The 15,506-nt window shown below is 43.8% G+C and overlaps 1 protein-coding gene across 2 annotated transcripts in view; it reads right to left on the minus strand.

The window, feature by feature from the left end:
* Positions 1-4,964: 4,964 nt before the first annotated feature.
* The window catches only part of LOC137544353 (glutathione S-transferase 3, mitochondrial-like), a 48,408-nt gene continuing 37,866 nt past the window's right edge, over positions 4,965-15,506 (minus strand). For both annotated transcript variants that reach the window (XM_068265423.1, XM_068265422.1), the window contains exons 2-4: positions 15,095-15,217; positions 10,919-10,991; positions 4,965-5,174 (exon numbers count right to left, since the gene is read on the minus strand). In XM_068265423.1, the coding sequence (XP_068121524.1) occupies positions 5,074-5,174; positions 10,919-10,991; positions 15,095-15,217 (297 nt within the window). In that variant the 3' untranslated portion in view covers positions 4,965-5,073. The remainder of the gene's footprint in view (positions 5,175-10,918; positions 10,992-15,094; positions 15,218-15,506) is intronic.

Raw genomic sequence — 15,506 nt, forward strand, 5'->3', positions numbered from 1 at the left:
AATAGGACGTTGGGCCCCTTAGCGCACCTAGGCTGCAAAAAATTGTCACACATGTGGTACCGCTGTACTCAGGAAAAGTAGTATAATGTGTTTTGGGGTGTATTTTTACACATACCCATGCTGGATGGGAGAAATTTCTATGTAAATGGACAATTGTGTGTAAAAAAATCAAACAATTGTCATTTACAGAGATATTTCTCCCACTTAGCATGGGTATGTGTAAAAATACACCCCAAAACGCATTATACTACTTCTCCTGAGTACGGCGGTACCACATGTGTGACACTTTTTTACACCCTAAGTACGCTAAGGGGCCCAAAGTCCAATGAGTACCTTTAGGATTTCACAGGTCATTTTGCGACATTTGGTTTCAAGACTACTCCTCACGGTTTAGGGCCCCTAAAATGCCAGGGCAGTATAGGAACCCCACAAATGACCCCATTCTAGAAAGAAGACACCCAAAGGTATTCCGTACGGAGTATGGTGAGTTCATAGAAGATTTTATTTTTTGTCACAAGTTAGCGGAAAATGACACTTTGTGAAAAAAAACTATTAAAATCAATTTCCGCTAACTTGTGACAAAAAAATAAAAACTTCTATGAACTCACCATACTCCTAACGGAATACCTTGGGGTGTCTTCTTTCTAAAATGGGGTCATTAGTGGGGTTCCTATACTGCCCTGGCATTTTAGGGGCCCTAAACCGTGAGGAGTAGTCTTGAAACAAAAATGACCTGTGAAATCCTAAAGGTACTCATTGCACTTTGGGCCCCTTAGTGCAGTTAGGGTGCAAAAAAGTGCCACACATGTGGTATCGCCGTACTCGGGAGAAGTAGTATAATGTGTTTTGGGGTGTATTTTTACACATACCCATGCTGGGTGGGAGAAATACCTCTGTAAATGACAATCTTTTGATTTTTTTACACACAATTGTCCATTTACAGAGGTATTTCTCCCACCCAGCATGGGTATGTGTAAAAATACACCCCAAAACACATTGTACTACTTCTCCTGAGTACGGCGATACCACATGTGTGGCACTTTTTTGCACCCTAACTGCGCTAAAGGGCCCAAAGTCCAATGAGTACCTTTAGAATTTCACAGGTCATTTTGAGAAATTTCGTTTCAAGACTACTCCTCACGGTTTAGGGCCCCTAAAATGCCAGGGCAGTATAGGAACCCCACAAATGACCCCATTTTAGAAAGAAGACACCCCAAGGTATTCCGTTAGGAGTATGGTGAGTTCATAGAAGATTTTATTTTTTGTCAAAAGTTAGTGGAAAATGACACTTTGTGAAAAAACACAATTAAAATCAATTTCCGCTAACTTTTGACAAAAAAATAAAATCTTCTATGAACTCACTATACTCCTAACGGAATACCTTGGGGTGTCTTCTTTCTAAAATGGGGTCATTTGTGGGGTTCCTATACTGCCCTGGCATTTTAGGGGCCCTAAACCGTGAGGAGTAGTCTTGAAACGAAATTTCTCAAAATGACCTGTGAAATTCTAAAGGTACTCATTGGACTTTGGGCCCTTTAGCGCAGTTAGGGTGCAAAAAAGTGCCACACATGTGGTATCGCCGTACTCAGGAGAAGTAGTATAATGTGTTTTGTGGTGTATTTTTACACATACCCATGCTGAGTGGGAGAAAGATCTCTGTAAATGGACAATTGTGTGTAAAAAAAATTAACAAATTGTCATTTACAGAGATATTTCTCCCACCCAGCATGGGTATGTGTAAAAATACACCCCAAAACACATTATACTACTTCTCCTGAGTACGGCAATACCACATGTGTGGCACTTTTTTGCACCCTAACTGCGCTAAGGGGTCCAAAGTCCAATGAGCACCTTCAGGCTTTACAGGGGTGCTTACAATTTAGCACCCCCAAAATGTCAGGACAGTAAACACACCCCACAAATGACCCCATTTTGGAAAGTAGACACTTCAAGGTATTCAGAGAGGAGCATGGTGAGTCCGTGGCAGATTTCATTTTTTTTTGTCGCAAGTTAGAAGAAATGGAAACTTTTTTTTTTTTTTTTTTTTTTTTCACAAAGTGTCATTTTCCGCTTACTTGTGACAAAAAATAATATCTTCTATGAACTCACTATGCCTCTCAGTGAATACTTTGGGATGTCTTCTTTCCAAAATGGGGTCATTTGGGGGGTATTTATACTATCCTGGAATTCTAGCCCCTCATGAAACATGACAGAGGGTCAGAAAAGTCAGAGATGCTTGAAAATGGGAAAATTCACTTTTTGCACCATAGTTTGTAAACGCTATAACTTTTACCCAAACCAATAAATATACACTGAATGGGTTTTTTTTTATCAAAAACATGTTTGTCCACATTTTTCGCGCTGCATGTATACAGAAATTTTACTTTATTTGAAAACTGTCAGCACAGAAAGTTAAAAAAATCATTTTTTTGCCAAAATTCATGTCTTTTTTGCTGAATATAATAAAAAGTAAAAATCGCAGGAGCAATCAAATAGCACTAAAAGAAAGCTTTATTAGTGACAAGAAAAGGAGCCAAAATTCATTTAGGTGGTAGGTTGTATGAGCGAGCAATAAACCGTGAAAGCTGCAGTGGTCTGAATGGAAAAAAAGTGGCCGGTCCTTAAGGGGTAGAAAGCCCTAGGTCCTCAAGTGGTTAAACTTCCTGCCGGGCAGGAATAAGTGAAGGCATGCCGGAGACCAGAGCGGAGAAGAGCGGAGACGAGCGGGGGCAGTCGCGCCGGCGGAGCAGGTAATGTATGCGGGCTCTATTGCGTCGGTCGTCGGGCACTCGAACGCCGCTAGCGATGCGCTCTTTACCCGCGGGCGATCGACGGTAATTTTCCGCACGGCGCGATCGACGGGATCGGACGAAATGAATCGAAATTCGGCGTGTAGCGCTAACGATTGGCAGCAGATTCGATCCCAGTGATCGAATCTGCTGTCGAAACGGTGGTAAATCGGGCCAGTGTATGGCCAGCTTAAGTGTCCATGGGGTTTCCAGTCTTTCCTAAGCCCTCTTTTGCATGGGAGGTTGAAGGCAGTGAATAAGGATTAGCTAGCGAGTATGATATTCAGAAACTGAACTTGCGTGTTGGTGGATGCAGTCTGAAGCATAAGCTGTTAACTTATCTATGTCGCTGCCTTATGCTGATGCATTGCATGGTTCTCTCCATCTTCCCGACACATCAGCCTTTACAGTCAAACTTCTGGTTTTGGAAGCAGAAGTGTCAGGAAGATGGAGAGCAGCATACAGCTCACTGGCAAAAGGCAGCTTTAGACAAAACTGAATTTCGTAGTCATTGGATCATCCTTAGCAGTCTACAAGTATCTCTCGTGCAATGGCCAGGTGCTTGTTATAGAGTCACATCTGAGCATGGCTGTACTTTTTTACTGCTGGATAACACTCCCACATGACAAAAGATCAAACGTGTGATGTTACAAACGTTGCCATTTGGCTGCATGATATTATGCCCAAATTGCACTTGTGCCTGGCAGCCAGGAGGCAAAACTACCTGACCAGCAAACAATTCAACCTCCCATGTGAAAGAGGCGCACTCTATCCAAAGCTACAACAAAGATTTTAATTGAAGCTGGGCTTACAACCTGTTTCTCTACAGCTGGGAGGATAAGCTTGTCAGGAATATAGAGGAGATCCATGCCGACTGGCAATGAAACTATGCAATCCAGTGGCTAAAGCACTTAATTTACCTTTATTTCCATGGTATACTGAGCATAAAGAAATTAACCCCCTTGGCGGTATGAAAAATACCGCCTGGGGGCAGCGCAGCAGTTTTTTTTTAAAGTTTTTTTTTTTTTTAAATCATGTAGCGAGCCCAGGGCTCGCTACATGATAGCCGCTGCTCAGCGGCATCCCCCCAGCCCCGCCGATCGCCTCCGGCGATAGGCGATCAGGAAATCCCGTTCAAAGAACGGGATTTCCTGGAGGACTTTCCCCGTCGCCATGGCGACGGGGTGGGATGACGTCGCCGACGTCAGCGACGTCATTGGGAGACCCGATCCACCTCTTGGCGCTGCCTGGCACTGATTGGCCAGGCAGCGCAGGGGTCTGGGGGGGGGGGCCGCGCGCCGCACCGGATAGCGGCGATCGGGCGCGCGGCGGCGGCGATCGGGGTGCTGGCGCAGCTAGCAAAGTGCTAGCTGCGTCCAGCAAAAAAAAAATTATGAAAATCGGCCCAGCAGGGCCTGAGCGGCACCCTCCGGCGGCTTACCCAGTGTCCAGCACGGGGTTACCGCTAAGGAGGTTAAAGAGACTCTGTTACAAAAATTTCATTTGGTTTTCTTCCATTCTACAAGTTCCAAAATCTATTCTAATGTGCTCTGGCTTACTGCAGCACGTTCTACTATCACCATCTCTGTAATAAATCAACTTATCTCTCTCCTGTCAGACTTGTCGGCCTGTGTCTGGAAGGCTGCCAAGTTCTTCAGTGTTGTGGTTCTGTGATGCATCTTCCCCCTCCAGGCCCCTCTCTGCACACTGCCTGTGTGTTATTTAGATTAGTGCAGCTTCTCTCTGCTCTATTATCTTTTACAAGCTGGATAAATCCTCCTCTGAGCTGGCTGGGCTTTCACATACTGAGGAATTACATACAGACAGAGCTGTCTGCACTCTGCATGAAGAAACAGCCTGACACTTCAGTGGAAGATAGCTGCAGGGGGAAAGAAACACACAAATGATCTCTTGAGATTAAAAAGGAAGGCTGTATACAGCCTGCTTGTGTATGGATGTATTTTCTATGTGCGGACATACTGTACATCAACCTACTTCCTGTTTTGGTGGCCATTTTGTTTGTTTATAAACAAACTTTTTAAAACTGTTTTTAACCACTTTTAATGCGGCGGGGAGCAGCGAAATTGTGTCGGAGGGTAATAGGAGATGTCCCCTAACGCACTGTTATGTTTACTTTTGTGCGATTTTAACAATACAGATTCTCTTTAACAAAGATTATTGACAACTATTTTATTTATTTATTTTTTTCAAAAAACATTGATAAGGCAAATTGGAAATACATTTCTGTCAATTTTAGAAGTAAATGCAGACAATGTGTTTGTGATCAGACAACATCGAGTAGTTGTAGGGCTGCAACAAGAGACAAAATAACGACACCGAACAGACCAATGTACCCATAAGCACCTTTCAGTCTCTTTTCTGGATCTAAAATAATTAAAAAAAATAATAATAATGAATACCATGAGCAAACGTACAAGCACAAACATCTCTGCATAGCTGCGTGTAGATTTCAAGTAATGTCATTGGATTGGACACAGAATAAGAAATCCACTAAGGGCTCGTTTCCACTGTTGCGACGCGATTTCGGCCGCATTCCGACGCTTGTAAAAACGCATGCGGATGCGTTTCCACATGCGTTTTTACCCGCGATTTCGCCTGCGATTTCGCATGGCAGGGTGCCATGCGAAATTAACCATGACACTGCCAGGGCTAAATAAAATTGAAAAAGGTGCGAAATCGCACGCGAAATCGCGGGTAAAAACGCATGTAACAAACGCATGCGTTTTTACTATTAAATACATTAGCGGCGATTCGCACGGATTCCCGACGCAGGCGAAATCGTTGGCTCTTTTGTGCGTTTTTTTCACGCTGAAAAAAACGCACCTCAACAACGCTACAGTGGAAACAGGCCCATCCACTTGTATTACATGTGCGGATCTGCATGCGTTGGACGCATGCAGATTCGCGATAGTGGAAACGAGCCCTAATAGTTTATACCTTTAATATTCCTCAAACACTCTCTCTAGACAGTTGCCTTATTCACTCTGATTAGTAGAGTAGAGAGGTCAGTGAGATGCTAAGAATTCTGGCTTATACAAATTGAATTCAGGTTATACTTTGCTTAGAATTGCGCTAATTAAATGCACTTTCAGACCATTCCAAAGCTTGGTACACACTTATTATTGGACAATATTGATATATTATTATTGGACAATATTGACCAATTTTACCACCTCCATTTACCACCATGTAGTATGAGCATCAACATATAATGAATACTATGAGCAGATTGTGCAGGTAAACCCTCATACTACATGGAGGTGGTAAAACTGGTCAGTGATTGGTCAATCATAATTTAAAGCGTGTACCATGCTTTAGGCCCCTTTTCCATGGGAGGCTGCAGGAGGTGGAAGGCGGTGAATTCACTGCCTATCAGCTACTCTTCTGCACTGGCCAGGTGCTTGGTAGTGATTGGCACGGGTGTTCAAAAACAACAATCCAATCTGGACTCAACCCTTCTTAAAAAAATATCAAGCTCTTCATTTTCATTTAAAAGCGGTGATACAGCAACAAGAAAGCACAACGTTTTGGGCTACATACCCTTTGTCAAGTGCTCCATTTGACAAAGGGCATGTAACCTGAAATTTTGTGCTTTGTTGTTGCTGTATCACCGTTTTTAAATGAAAATAAAAAGCTGAAATTCTTTCAGAGGGGTTGAGCCCATCTTGGATTGAGTGTGTATGGACGTTATTGTATTGGAGGCTTGATGGACCTCCTACCTTGGTCTGTGACTCCTCCTGACATATTGGGTATAGCCTGAGGCCCATTGTTTGTGTGTTCAAAAACAAAACAAAAACAACTGAGAAACAGTAAGATATTCGAATGAGGTTTTACTGTAGGAAATTTAAAGGGGTCATTAGTCTTACTTCTATTTCAACTTAAAGGACAACTGTAGCGAGAGGGATATGGAGGCTGCCATATTTATTTCCTTTAAAAACAATACCAGTTGCCTGGCAGCCCTGCTGGTCTATTTGGCTGCAGTAGTGTCAGAGTCACACACCTGAAACAAGCATGCAGCTAATCTTGTCAGATCTGACAATGTCAGAAACACCTGATATTGTGCATGCTTGTTCAGGGTCTATGGCTAAAAGTATTAGAGGCACAGGATTAGCAGGATAGCCAGGCAACTGGTATTTTTTAAAAGGAAATAATCATGGCAGCCTCCATATCCCTCTTATTACAGTTGTCCTTTGAAAGAGTGTGAATTCATGAACTGCAACAGTGACAGTCTGATGCCTTTTTTTTAAAATAAAGCTATAAATCTAAAAATAATATACTCTTTTCTATATTACTAATGTTCTATTTATCATTCGTAGGTGTATGACTGATAAAGTAATACGTTTATTTTATATAAATAAATTGTACGTTTATTTTTACTTCAGGTTCACTTTAAATACAGAGACATGAATTATACAGGTTTCGTGGCAGTTCGTGCACAAATCATGTGTACGTAAGCCCCACAACGTTTATAATTTAGATGTGCAAGCATTTAAAGGGACTCCGAGCTGAAATTAAAATCAAAATTTGAACTCACCTGGGGCTTTCTGCAGCCCAGTGTAGGTCGGGAGGTCCCACGACATCCATCCGGCTCTTCTCCCAGGGCCTGGCCAGAAATGGCTGCCCGGCGGCTCCCGGCGACACTGGGACCGAGTGTCGGGCTCCTCTTCCTTTGTCACCATGCCGGCCGCCTCGTGTCATTCCGTGACAGTACGGCGCATGCGCGATTAAACCGTGCGTGCGCCGTACTGTCACGCCGGCCGCCGTAATGACACAAGGTGGCCGGCGTGGTGACGACTGTCGTCACCTTTCAGGCAGAGGAGCCCGACACTCGGTCCCAGTGTCGCCGGTAGCCGCCAGGCAGCCATTTCTGGCCAGGCCCTGGGAGAAGAGCCGGATGGACGTCGTGGGCCCTCCCGACCTACACTGGGCTGCAGAAAGCCCCAGGTAAGTTCAAATTTTGATTTTAATTTGAGCTCGGAGACCTTTTAAAGGAATCATTTTGGGAACCTTGATGACCATCCCTAGTTGGTATAACTAGAGAATAAAAAAGAAATCATTTCTCAGGGGTTTTTTTTTGCATGAACTAATCGTATGCACATGTAATCCTTATAATGATCCTTTGTTCAATCCCACTCGCCAAACCTAAGCAGCAGATTGATTCCTCGTTTTCCAAAGACTTTTATCCCACATGTGTACGCAGCTTTACTGTATGTGGCCAGCATTACGGCTACAGCTCTGTACAACCTCATCAGTTTGTCTAGTTCCTGCCTGCTCCATATGTAATATAGCAGCTACACCCTACCCAGTGTCTTAATAAAAATTACTGTGCCCCATCTGCAATAAAAAAACAAAAACACTTCTCACTGCTTTTTTTATGTTACAAACACACTGGGCAGGGCATGAGAAGGACTAAACACATGTTATTTTATTACACACTAAAATAAAATAACAGTATGAAGTGGTTTCTGACAGCAGGCTGGGCTTTACAAACAGACTGAGAGGTTGTGGGAAGGGTTTCATACCTTATCACACACTGAGCAGGAAGAAATTGAACATGATAATAATGAGACTGGTGAGCTAGAACTGAGCTAAGCACCAACATCTAATCCTGTTTTATAGGACAGCATGCAATCGCAAACAGTGCGATTTTGCTGCTATTGCATTTTGTGATTTTTACTGGATGCTGTGAACACAAGGTGAAAGGCAGAAGAAATTCAGCAGGCAGGATGTTTGGGATCAGGCAAAATCGCACTGCACAAGTATCAAAGAGTTCCTGCAATTTTTTATTATTTGCTAATGTTCTTGTGATTTTCAACTTGCACGCATACAAAATGCAGCAAATTGCGTGTTGTACAAAACAACCCTTAGGCACATCGCACTGGAATTCACAATTAACGTCTTCTAGTGAGGTATGCATAACAAAGCACAGTACTTTGTTGCCGGTCATTTGTAACATAAGCGTAAGCCTGTTTCCATAAGGATATTACATGTCGCATGGCCTACTTCACAGAGACAGAATGATCTACAGTATGTGCTTGCACTGATGAGGAGCAACAACTCACAAACAGCTTGTGTGCATGTTGGATTAGTATGGCTCTGTAAAGTAATAGGCCATAGAGACACTGCACAACAGCGGCTCTGGATGTATGGCTCGCTTTTAGGGGCATAAAGGGATTATTTGCATACTCAGTAGTGATGCAGCACGAGACCTCTCTTGCTCACATAAAGCTGAATGGATTGTAAATACGTTCTGGTTTAAGAAGGCAAATTTATATTAATGGAGTCATCAGCCAAACCAATTCCCCCCCGCCCCCCTCGGTGTACTTACTGGGGGCTTTCTCCAGCCCATTGCAGATGACACGTCCCACGCCACAGCTCCGCTTTCAGCCGTTTGGCCCGGGGTCTCGCCGGTGAAGAGGGCGACATCCTCTAGTGCGCATGTGCGAGCGCTGCTATCAATTAAGTCCACGTTGTCCGCAGTGTACTGCGCACGTTGTCCGCGGTGTAGAGAAGACCTCGAGGTCGCCCCTTGCACCGGCAGGGACCCCGAGCCGAATGGCTGAGAGCAGAGCTGCGGCGTGGGACGTGTCGTCTGCAATGGGCTGGAGGAAGCCCCGGTAAGTAGAGCGGGGGGGGGGGACTTGGTTTGGCCGATGACTCCTTTAAGTATAGCTTTTTTTAGTAGAGGGGCTTTTTGGTCCCTTTGCGTTACTTATAATATCCTTAACATGAAACCACAATTGTTGCACTGCCAATGCAGTGTGATGCTACAGGCCGTCAATCTCCCATTGCTCCCACCCAAGTCAAACATGTCTGATCAATAAATTGCACAAATACTATAAAAAAAAAAAAAAAATCATTTGAATCAGCCAGAAATCGATCAGAGAAGTCAATGCATGTATGGCCAGCTTGAGCCCTCTTGTGCTCTGGCATATTATCTCAGTGTTACTGGTTTCCAATTAGGCCTGGTTCACATTAGCGTTCCCTGTCCGGATCCGCCTGATCGGATCCGGACCGTATACTGTACAAACGGAAGGTACGTTCCGCATAGCAATGCAAAGTCTATGCGGACGTTCACATGTGTACGTTCCGTACAGAACGGAGCCGGATCGGATCCGGACTCCGGACACTTTTCCAACATGCGCTATTTTTTGGGTCCAGATCATCCGGCCCACGCACCCGGACCGGAGCCTGACTGCACCATCCGGAAATAAAAACCTATGGGGAACGGAAAGCACAGAACACACAGGATACAAACACCTGACGTTCTACCCCACTTCCTATAATACGCATTCTAGCAGCCATTTCGGATGGGGACACATGGGCAGCAGTGGAGCAGCAGTGACTAACGTGCTGGAGCTGTTTGGCAGTATGTCGGAGGTGGAGGTGAGGCCTAAACAGCGGAGGACGTGATTCTATAGGTGCACCAGGTGCACCTTCTGCTGACCCTGCTGACCCCGACAATTTTAATAGTAATTTCGCTGTTTTTACCACACGGATCCAGATGGCAGCCTGATACATTCCTGATGCAAACGGACCGGATCCGGATCGGAACTGTACGGTTCCGATCCGGATCAGGTCCTGATCTGATTCGGATCCGGTCCGTTTGCATGCCAAAACGCAAGTGTGAACGGGGCCTTAGACTATTAGATGAAACACTCACCATTTGTACTTTACAGTATAATACTTTCAGCCACCAGCTGACATAACTGCATCACTTGTGTGATATAGCCTTGAGATGTTTATTTTATTTTTGTCTTTGACCTGCGTTTATGAAGAACTGTACTCTAAACACATTAAATGCAATAATTTGAGAAAGATCTTGTGGAGCAATGTTAATGTGTTTGAATTCCATCTGCTTTGCGTTCTCTTTGTTCAAATGCAACCAAACCTATTCTGCTGCTTTTGTTGCCCTTTCCTGACTGTTTTGAGCTCAGTGGTTGGCTGTGAGAATGAGGCAAAACACTATTCAAATGCAAACCTGGTACTATTTAAACGTGCAAAACAAAACGCAAATTGCCATGTATACACACGTGTGTGTGTGTGTGTGTGTGTGTGTGTGTGTGTGTGTGTGTGTGTGTGTGTGTGTATGTTCGCAAGATACATACCTCCTGTGTAATATCCATGAGCATAAGAAAACCGACTGGTCACCCAGATTGCTCCCAAAACAGATGAAGAAAGCTGCGCAAAGAAAAAAAGTAATGGGTTATACTATATGTCTACATGCTTTAAAATAGGCATATTAATTTATAAGCTATTTATTCAGTGTTTAGTAGAAGCAGTAGTGTTGTACTGTGTTAGCCATCAGTAAAAGCAAGGAGTTTTGAATCAGGATGATACCATTTATTGGCTAACTTAGAGATGAGTAAACAGTGAGCTTTAAGCTTATAAAAAGCCTTCGTCGGACTGGTTCCTGATTTTTCAGATTTTTTCAACAGTCTTTTTCAGTTTTGGTCAGGAACCAGTCCAACGAAGGCTTTTTATAAGCCGAAAGCTCACTGTTTACTCATCTCTAAGTTAGCCAATAAATGGTATCATCCTGATTCAAAACGCCTTGCTTATTCAGTGTTCAGCAATTGTAAAATCTTTCCTCTTTCTGATCAGGGTTGCCAATCAAATGTCTTATTTTTCCTGGACAAGATGGTAAAAAAATCCAGACACCCAAATAATAGTACAGACTGGGGCAGTCATTAATGGGTCTCGTAAGGGACTTTCTGGGTGGAGCTAAATAGTGGAAGTGGTCCCTTTTTTCTCCCCTAGGCAATGCCTGCAGATCATGGTGCAAATAATTTTTGATCTAAAAACATACTGCTAAGCTAATTGGCCATAGACTATGACATATGACTGTGATAGGGATTAGTTTGTGAGCTCTTCTGCGGGACAGTCAGTGACATGACTATGTAAAGCCTATCTAATGGCTAAGCAATGAAGTTGTTTCTGCAAAGCAGAGAAAGAAGTCTTACCCTCCTTGCCCCTTGCAAAATACCTTTGTCCAGTCTTATGATGGGCATACACGGCACGTTTTATATTATCAATCGAGCCGCTGATGGCTCGATTGATAATATTCAACCTGTCCGATACCCCGCCGGATTGATACCGGCGGGGAGAACAATGAGAAGAAATGAGTGGCTGATTAGCCGGGGACGAGCGGGAATCGATCCGCGCGCACGAGCGGTGACGCGACGGCATCGAGCTGGTGGCTCGATACTGGCGCATAAACTGTCCGTGTATGCCCAGCATAAGTGACTATGGAATCCCCCCACAGTACAGAGCTTCCTCTGCCAAAATGCAAACCATACAATCAAAATCCAAGCGTTAAAATCCTGTGGTATCTTTTCAAGTCTTGCGGAAGACCTCTTGGCACACATCCGATATGAATGGTAGCCCGGGTAAGGAAAGATTTTTATTGGTTTACAAATATTGACAAGGGTGAAGGCCTAGCCAGAAACTCTAAGGTGCTTTTGCCAGAGTTCCCACCCAAATGAGTGTTGTGGCATTATGGATAGACGCCAGGTGGATTTCAGAACACTCCAGATGATTTGGATTGAGTCATTTGAAATTAATAACAAATATTTTCAGGTATTTTTTTAAGGGTTCAATCACACTATGGGCTTGATTCACTAAACTGTGATAACTCAAATATCACACCTTATCAAAGTTAACACACCTTATCAGAGTAGCATAGCGAGCACAACGAACCCGCAGCGGCTCAGGGCAGGACAAGTGCCATTGCCAAGTAGCAGGCATAAGTTAATTGCGCTCGCTATGCTACTCTGATAAGGCATGCTAACTTTGATAAGGTGAGATATCTTTGATAAGGTGTGATATTTGAGTTATCACGGTTTAGTGAATCAAGCCCTATGTGTGTTGCAGTGAGTTATGACGCACTGCACAGTGTACGATAAACATGGTAACATGAAAGTCCACAGACTATCATTTTAACATTCACAGTACAACAGTGTGATGCTGAGAAGTTCACTTCAATGTGTTGGGAGTGATTAAAATGCACTGTAGCGCATAGTAATGCACGCAAAGTGTGTTTCAGCACATGGATCATGCAGACAAACCCCATGAATCAGCGGTTTTCCTTTCCCTCTACGTCTCATCACAGTGGTTTAACGATGCAGTAAAACGCATAGAAACGCGCGAAGAAAAGTGCTAAAACACACTGACAAATGCTTGCATTTTTACATGCATTTTAATGCATTTCAAAACACAGTTACTAGTGTGAAAAGGCAATTTCCAGTTGTCGTTTTTTCTTGCTACAAATTATTTGTAGGAATGAGTAAAATATACTATTGTACCTCTATATTTGCATCCCTGGAAGGAGATGGACATCTAGCTACCCCATATTAAATAGAACCCGAGGTGGGTTCTAAGAATCCTAATTGCACACAGAGGTTGGGTCTGCATATAATACCCAGCCTCTGTTGCTATACTGCTCCCCCTAGGCTCCCTGTGCGCTCTGCTGTGACCCCATAAATCATACGCTGTCATTCTTGCCGCTCCCCCGCCTCCTCGATGTCGCCGCTCTCCGCCCGCGTCCCTTCCCGCTGATTGGAGGGAAGGGACGCAGGCGGGGAGCGGCGACATAGAGGAGGCGGAGGAGCGGTGAGAATGACAGTACAGACATTAAGAGCTGGGTGTGACACGCTGCGTGTCGCTTAGCATGGCGTATGGTTTATGGGGGCAAGCAGAGCGCAGGGGGGCCTGTAGGGGGAAACTGTAAGGCTGGGTATTATATGCAGACCCAGCCTCTGTGTGCAATTAGGATTCTTAGAACCCACCTTGAGTTCTATTTAAGGACAAATGAAGTGATAAGCCTCCATATCCCTTTCACTTCAGTTGTCCTTAATGCTGGGAATACACAGTACGTTTTTGCCCTCGATTGAGCCATTCAGACATGTCCGATCACCCGCCCGATCGATTCCGCGCTCGATTTTGCATAGGGAACAATTGGAAAAGATAAAAAAAATGAATAGAAGATAAGAGAATCGCGCGCAAAATCGAGCGGGGGAATCGATCGGGCGGCAGAATCGAGCCGCAAAAAGCACTGTGTATTCCCAGCATTAAAGAGACTCTGTAACAAAATTTTCACCCTTATTTCTTCTATCCTATAAGTTCCTATACCTGTTCTAATGTGTTCTGTCTTAATGCAGGCTTTCCTAGTTGCACAGTGGCTGTATTATCTCTGTTATCTAATCTAATCTTTTCCTTTGTCAGCTTTGTCAGCTCAGGCAGGAATGTGCTGCTCTGCTGTGATAGGATAGAAGTTATACACACCCTCTCCAGGCCCCCTGCAGGCTCTGTATGAGTCACAGACTGAGCTTCTCTCAGCCTATCACATGCTGGTTAGCAGCCATGTCTTTTGTTTGTAAACACTGCCTAAAACTGGCAATTACAAGCCAGGTTTGCAGCAGGGAGTGGCAGAAACAGCACAGAGGGGCCCAGGAGAACATAATGAAAAGAATGGTATGCTTTTTATTGTAAGAATTTTAGAGTACAGATTCTCTTTAAGCCTTGTACACACGCTTAACTCAAGTCAGATGAGGCAGCCGATAATGACCGCCTCAGCCAAAAATCAGGGGTGTGTTTTTTGCCTAGTACACACCATACAATTTTCTGTTAGATTTTTCTATAATTAGATTATTTTCTGTAAAGTACTGGTAGAGACTGGTCATTATCTCTGGTGCATTGTCTTCTGGTTATCTCCTGCTGAGTAGAACAATGCCTAATTGCTCGGCAGATATATGGTTAGATAGATAATTTCCAACATGTTGGAAATTATCTGTCAGGAAAATCTAACAGAAAATTGTATGGTGCATTGCATAATGCTGGGAATACACGGTTCGTTTTGTAGCTGATTAGATGGTTCGATAGATAATTTCCAACATGTCCGATCTCCCTTTCGTTTGTGTTGCCGCTTGATTTCTGATAGAAGTGAATGGAAAATATAAGAAAAAGGAGAGGAAGATAAGAATCGAGAGTGAAATTGAGCGACAAAAATGATAGAGAGCAAAAACGCACGGCAGAAACGGATCCCAGCATAAGGCAGCCCCCTACGTGCAAGTGATTTGCCAAGCGGATTTACTCCCCCAGGACTGGCCAACTGGGGGAGGGGGGGGGGCTACAATTTATTTTAAAATTTAAAAGAAAAAAGGTTCATAAAAATAGAAAACAGCATTATTATTCTTACCTAGGGTCTCCACTTTAAGAAAAATGTATTGATTCTCTGGTTAGTTCATTATTAGAGGCGCAACACATGCATAGGTAGCTTTACTTACTGGAAACGCAAGTCCTGCAATGAGTTGAAAGATCAGCCAAGCAGGATACAATTCCAGCGTGTTCTGATGTGCTCTCTGGATACAATTGAAGACATTCTCTTTATCTGAGTACATGGCGGGATACTGTAATCACAGGAAAGGAAACAACAAACTTACTACAATAAGACAAAAAAAGAAAACAAACATCAGTAAAGGTGCCCATACATCTAGCGAACCGCCGACCTGCTGCAGTGTCGGGGACTCCTTGTGGCTGCACTGCCATCCATGTACACATGGGCCAATATAGGCACTGACAGCGCACCTAGCACCAGCCATTTTTCCTGTGTTGGCCTATGTCCAACATTAGACCTATGCTGTAAAAGGCTTGGAAAGGGTTAAATTGAAACTGACTGCTCACATTTTTTTAATATGC

Source organism: Hyperolius riggenbachi, chromosome 2 (genome assembly GCF_040937935.1).
Source record: "Hyperolius riggenbachi isolate aHypRig1 chromosome 2, aHypRig1.pri, whole genome shotgun sequence".
NCBI lineage: Eukaryota > Metazoa > Chordata > Amphibia > Anura > Hyperoliidae > Hyperolius > Hyperolius riggenbachi.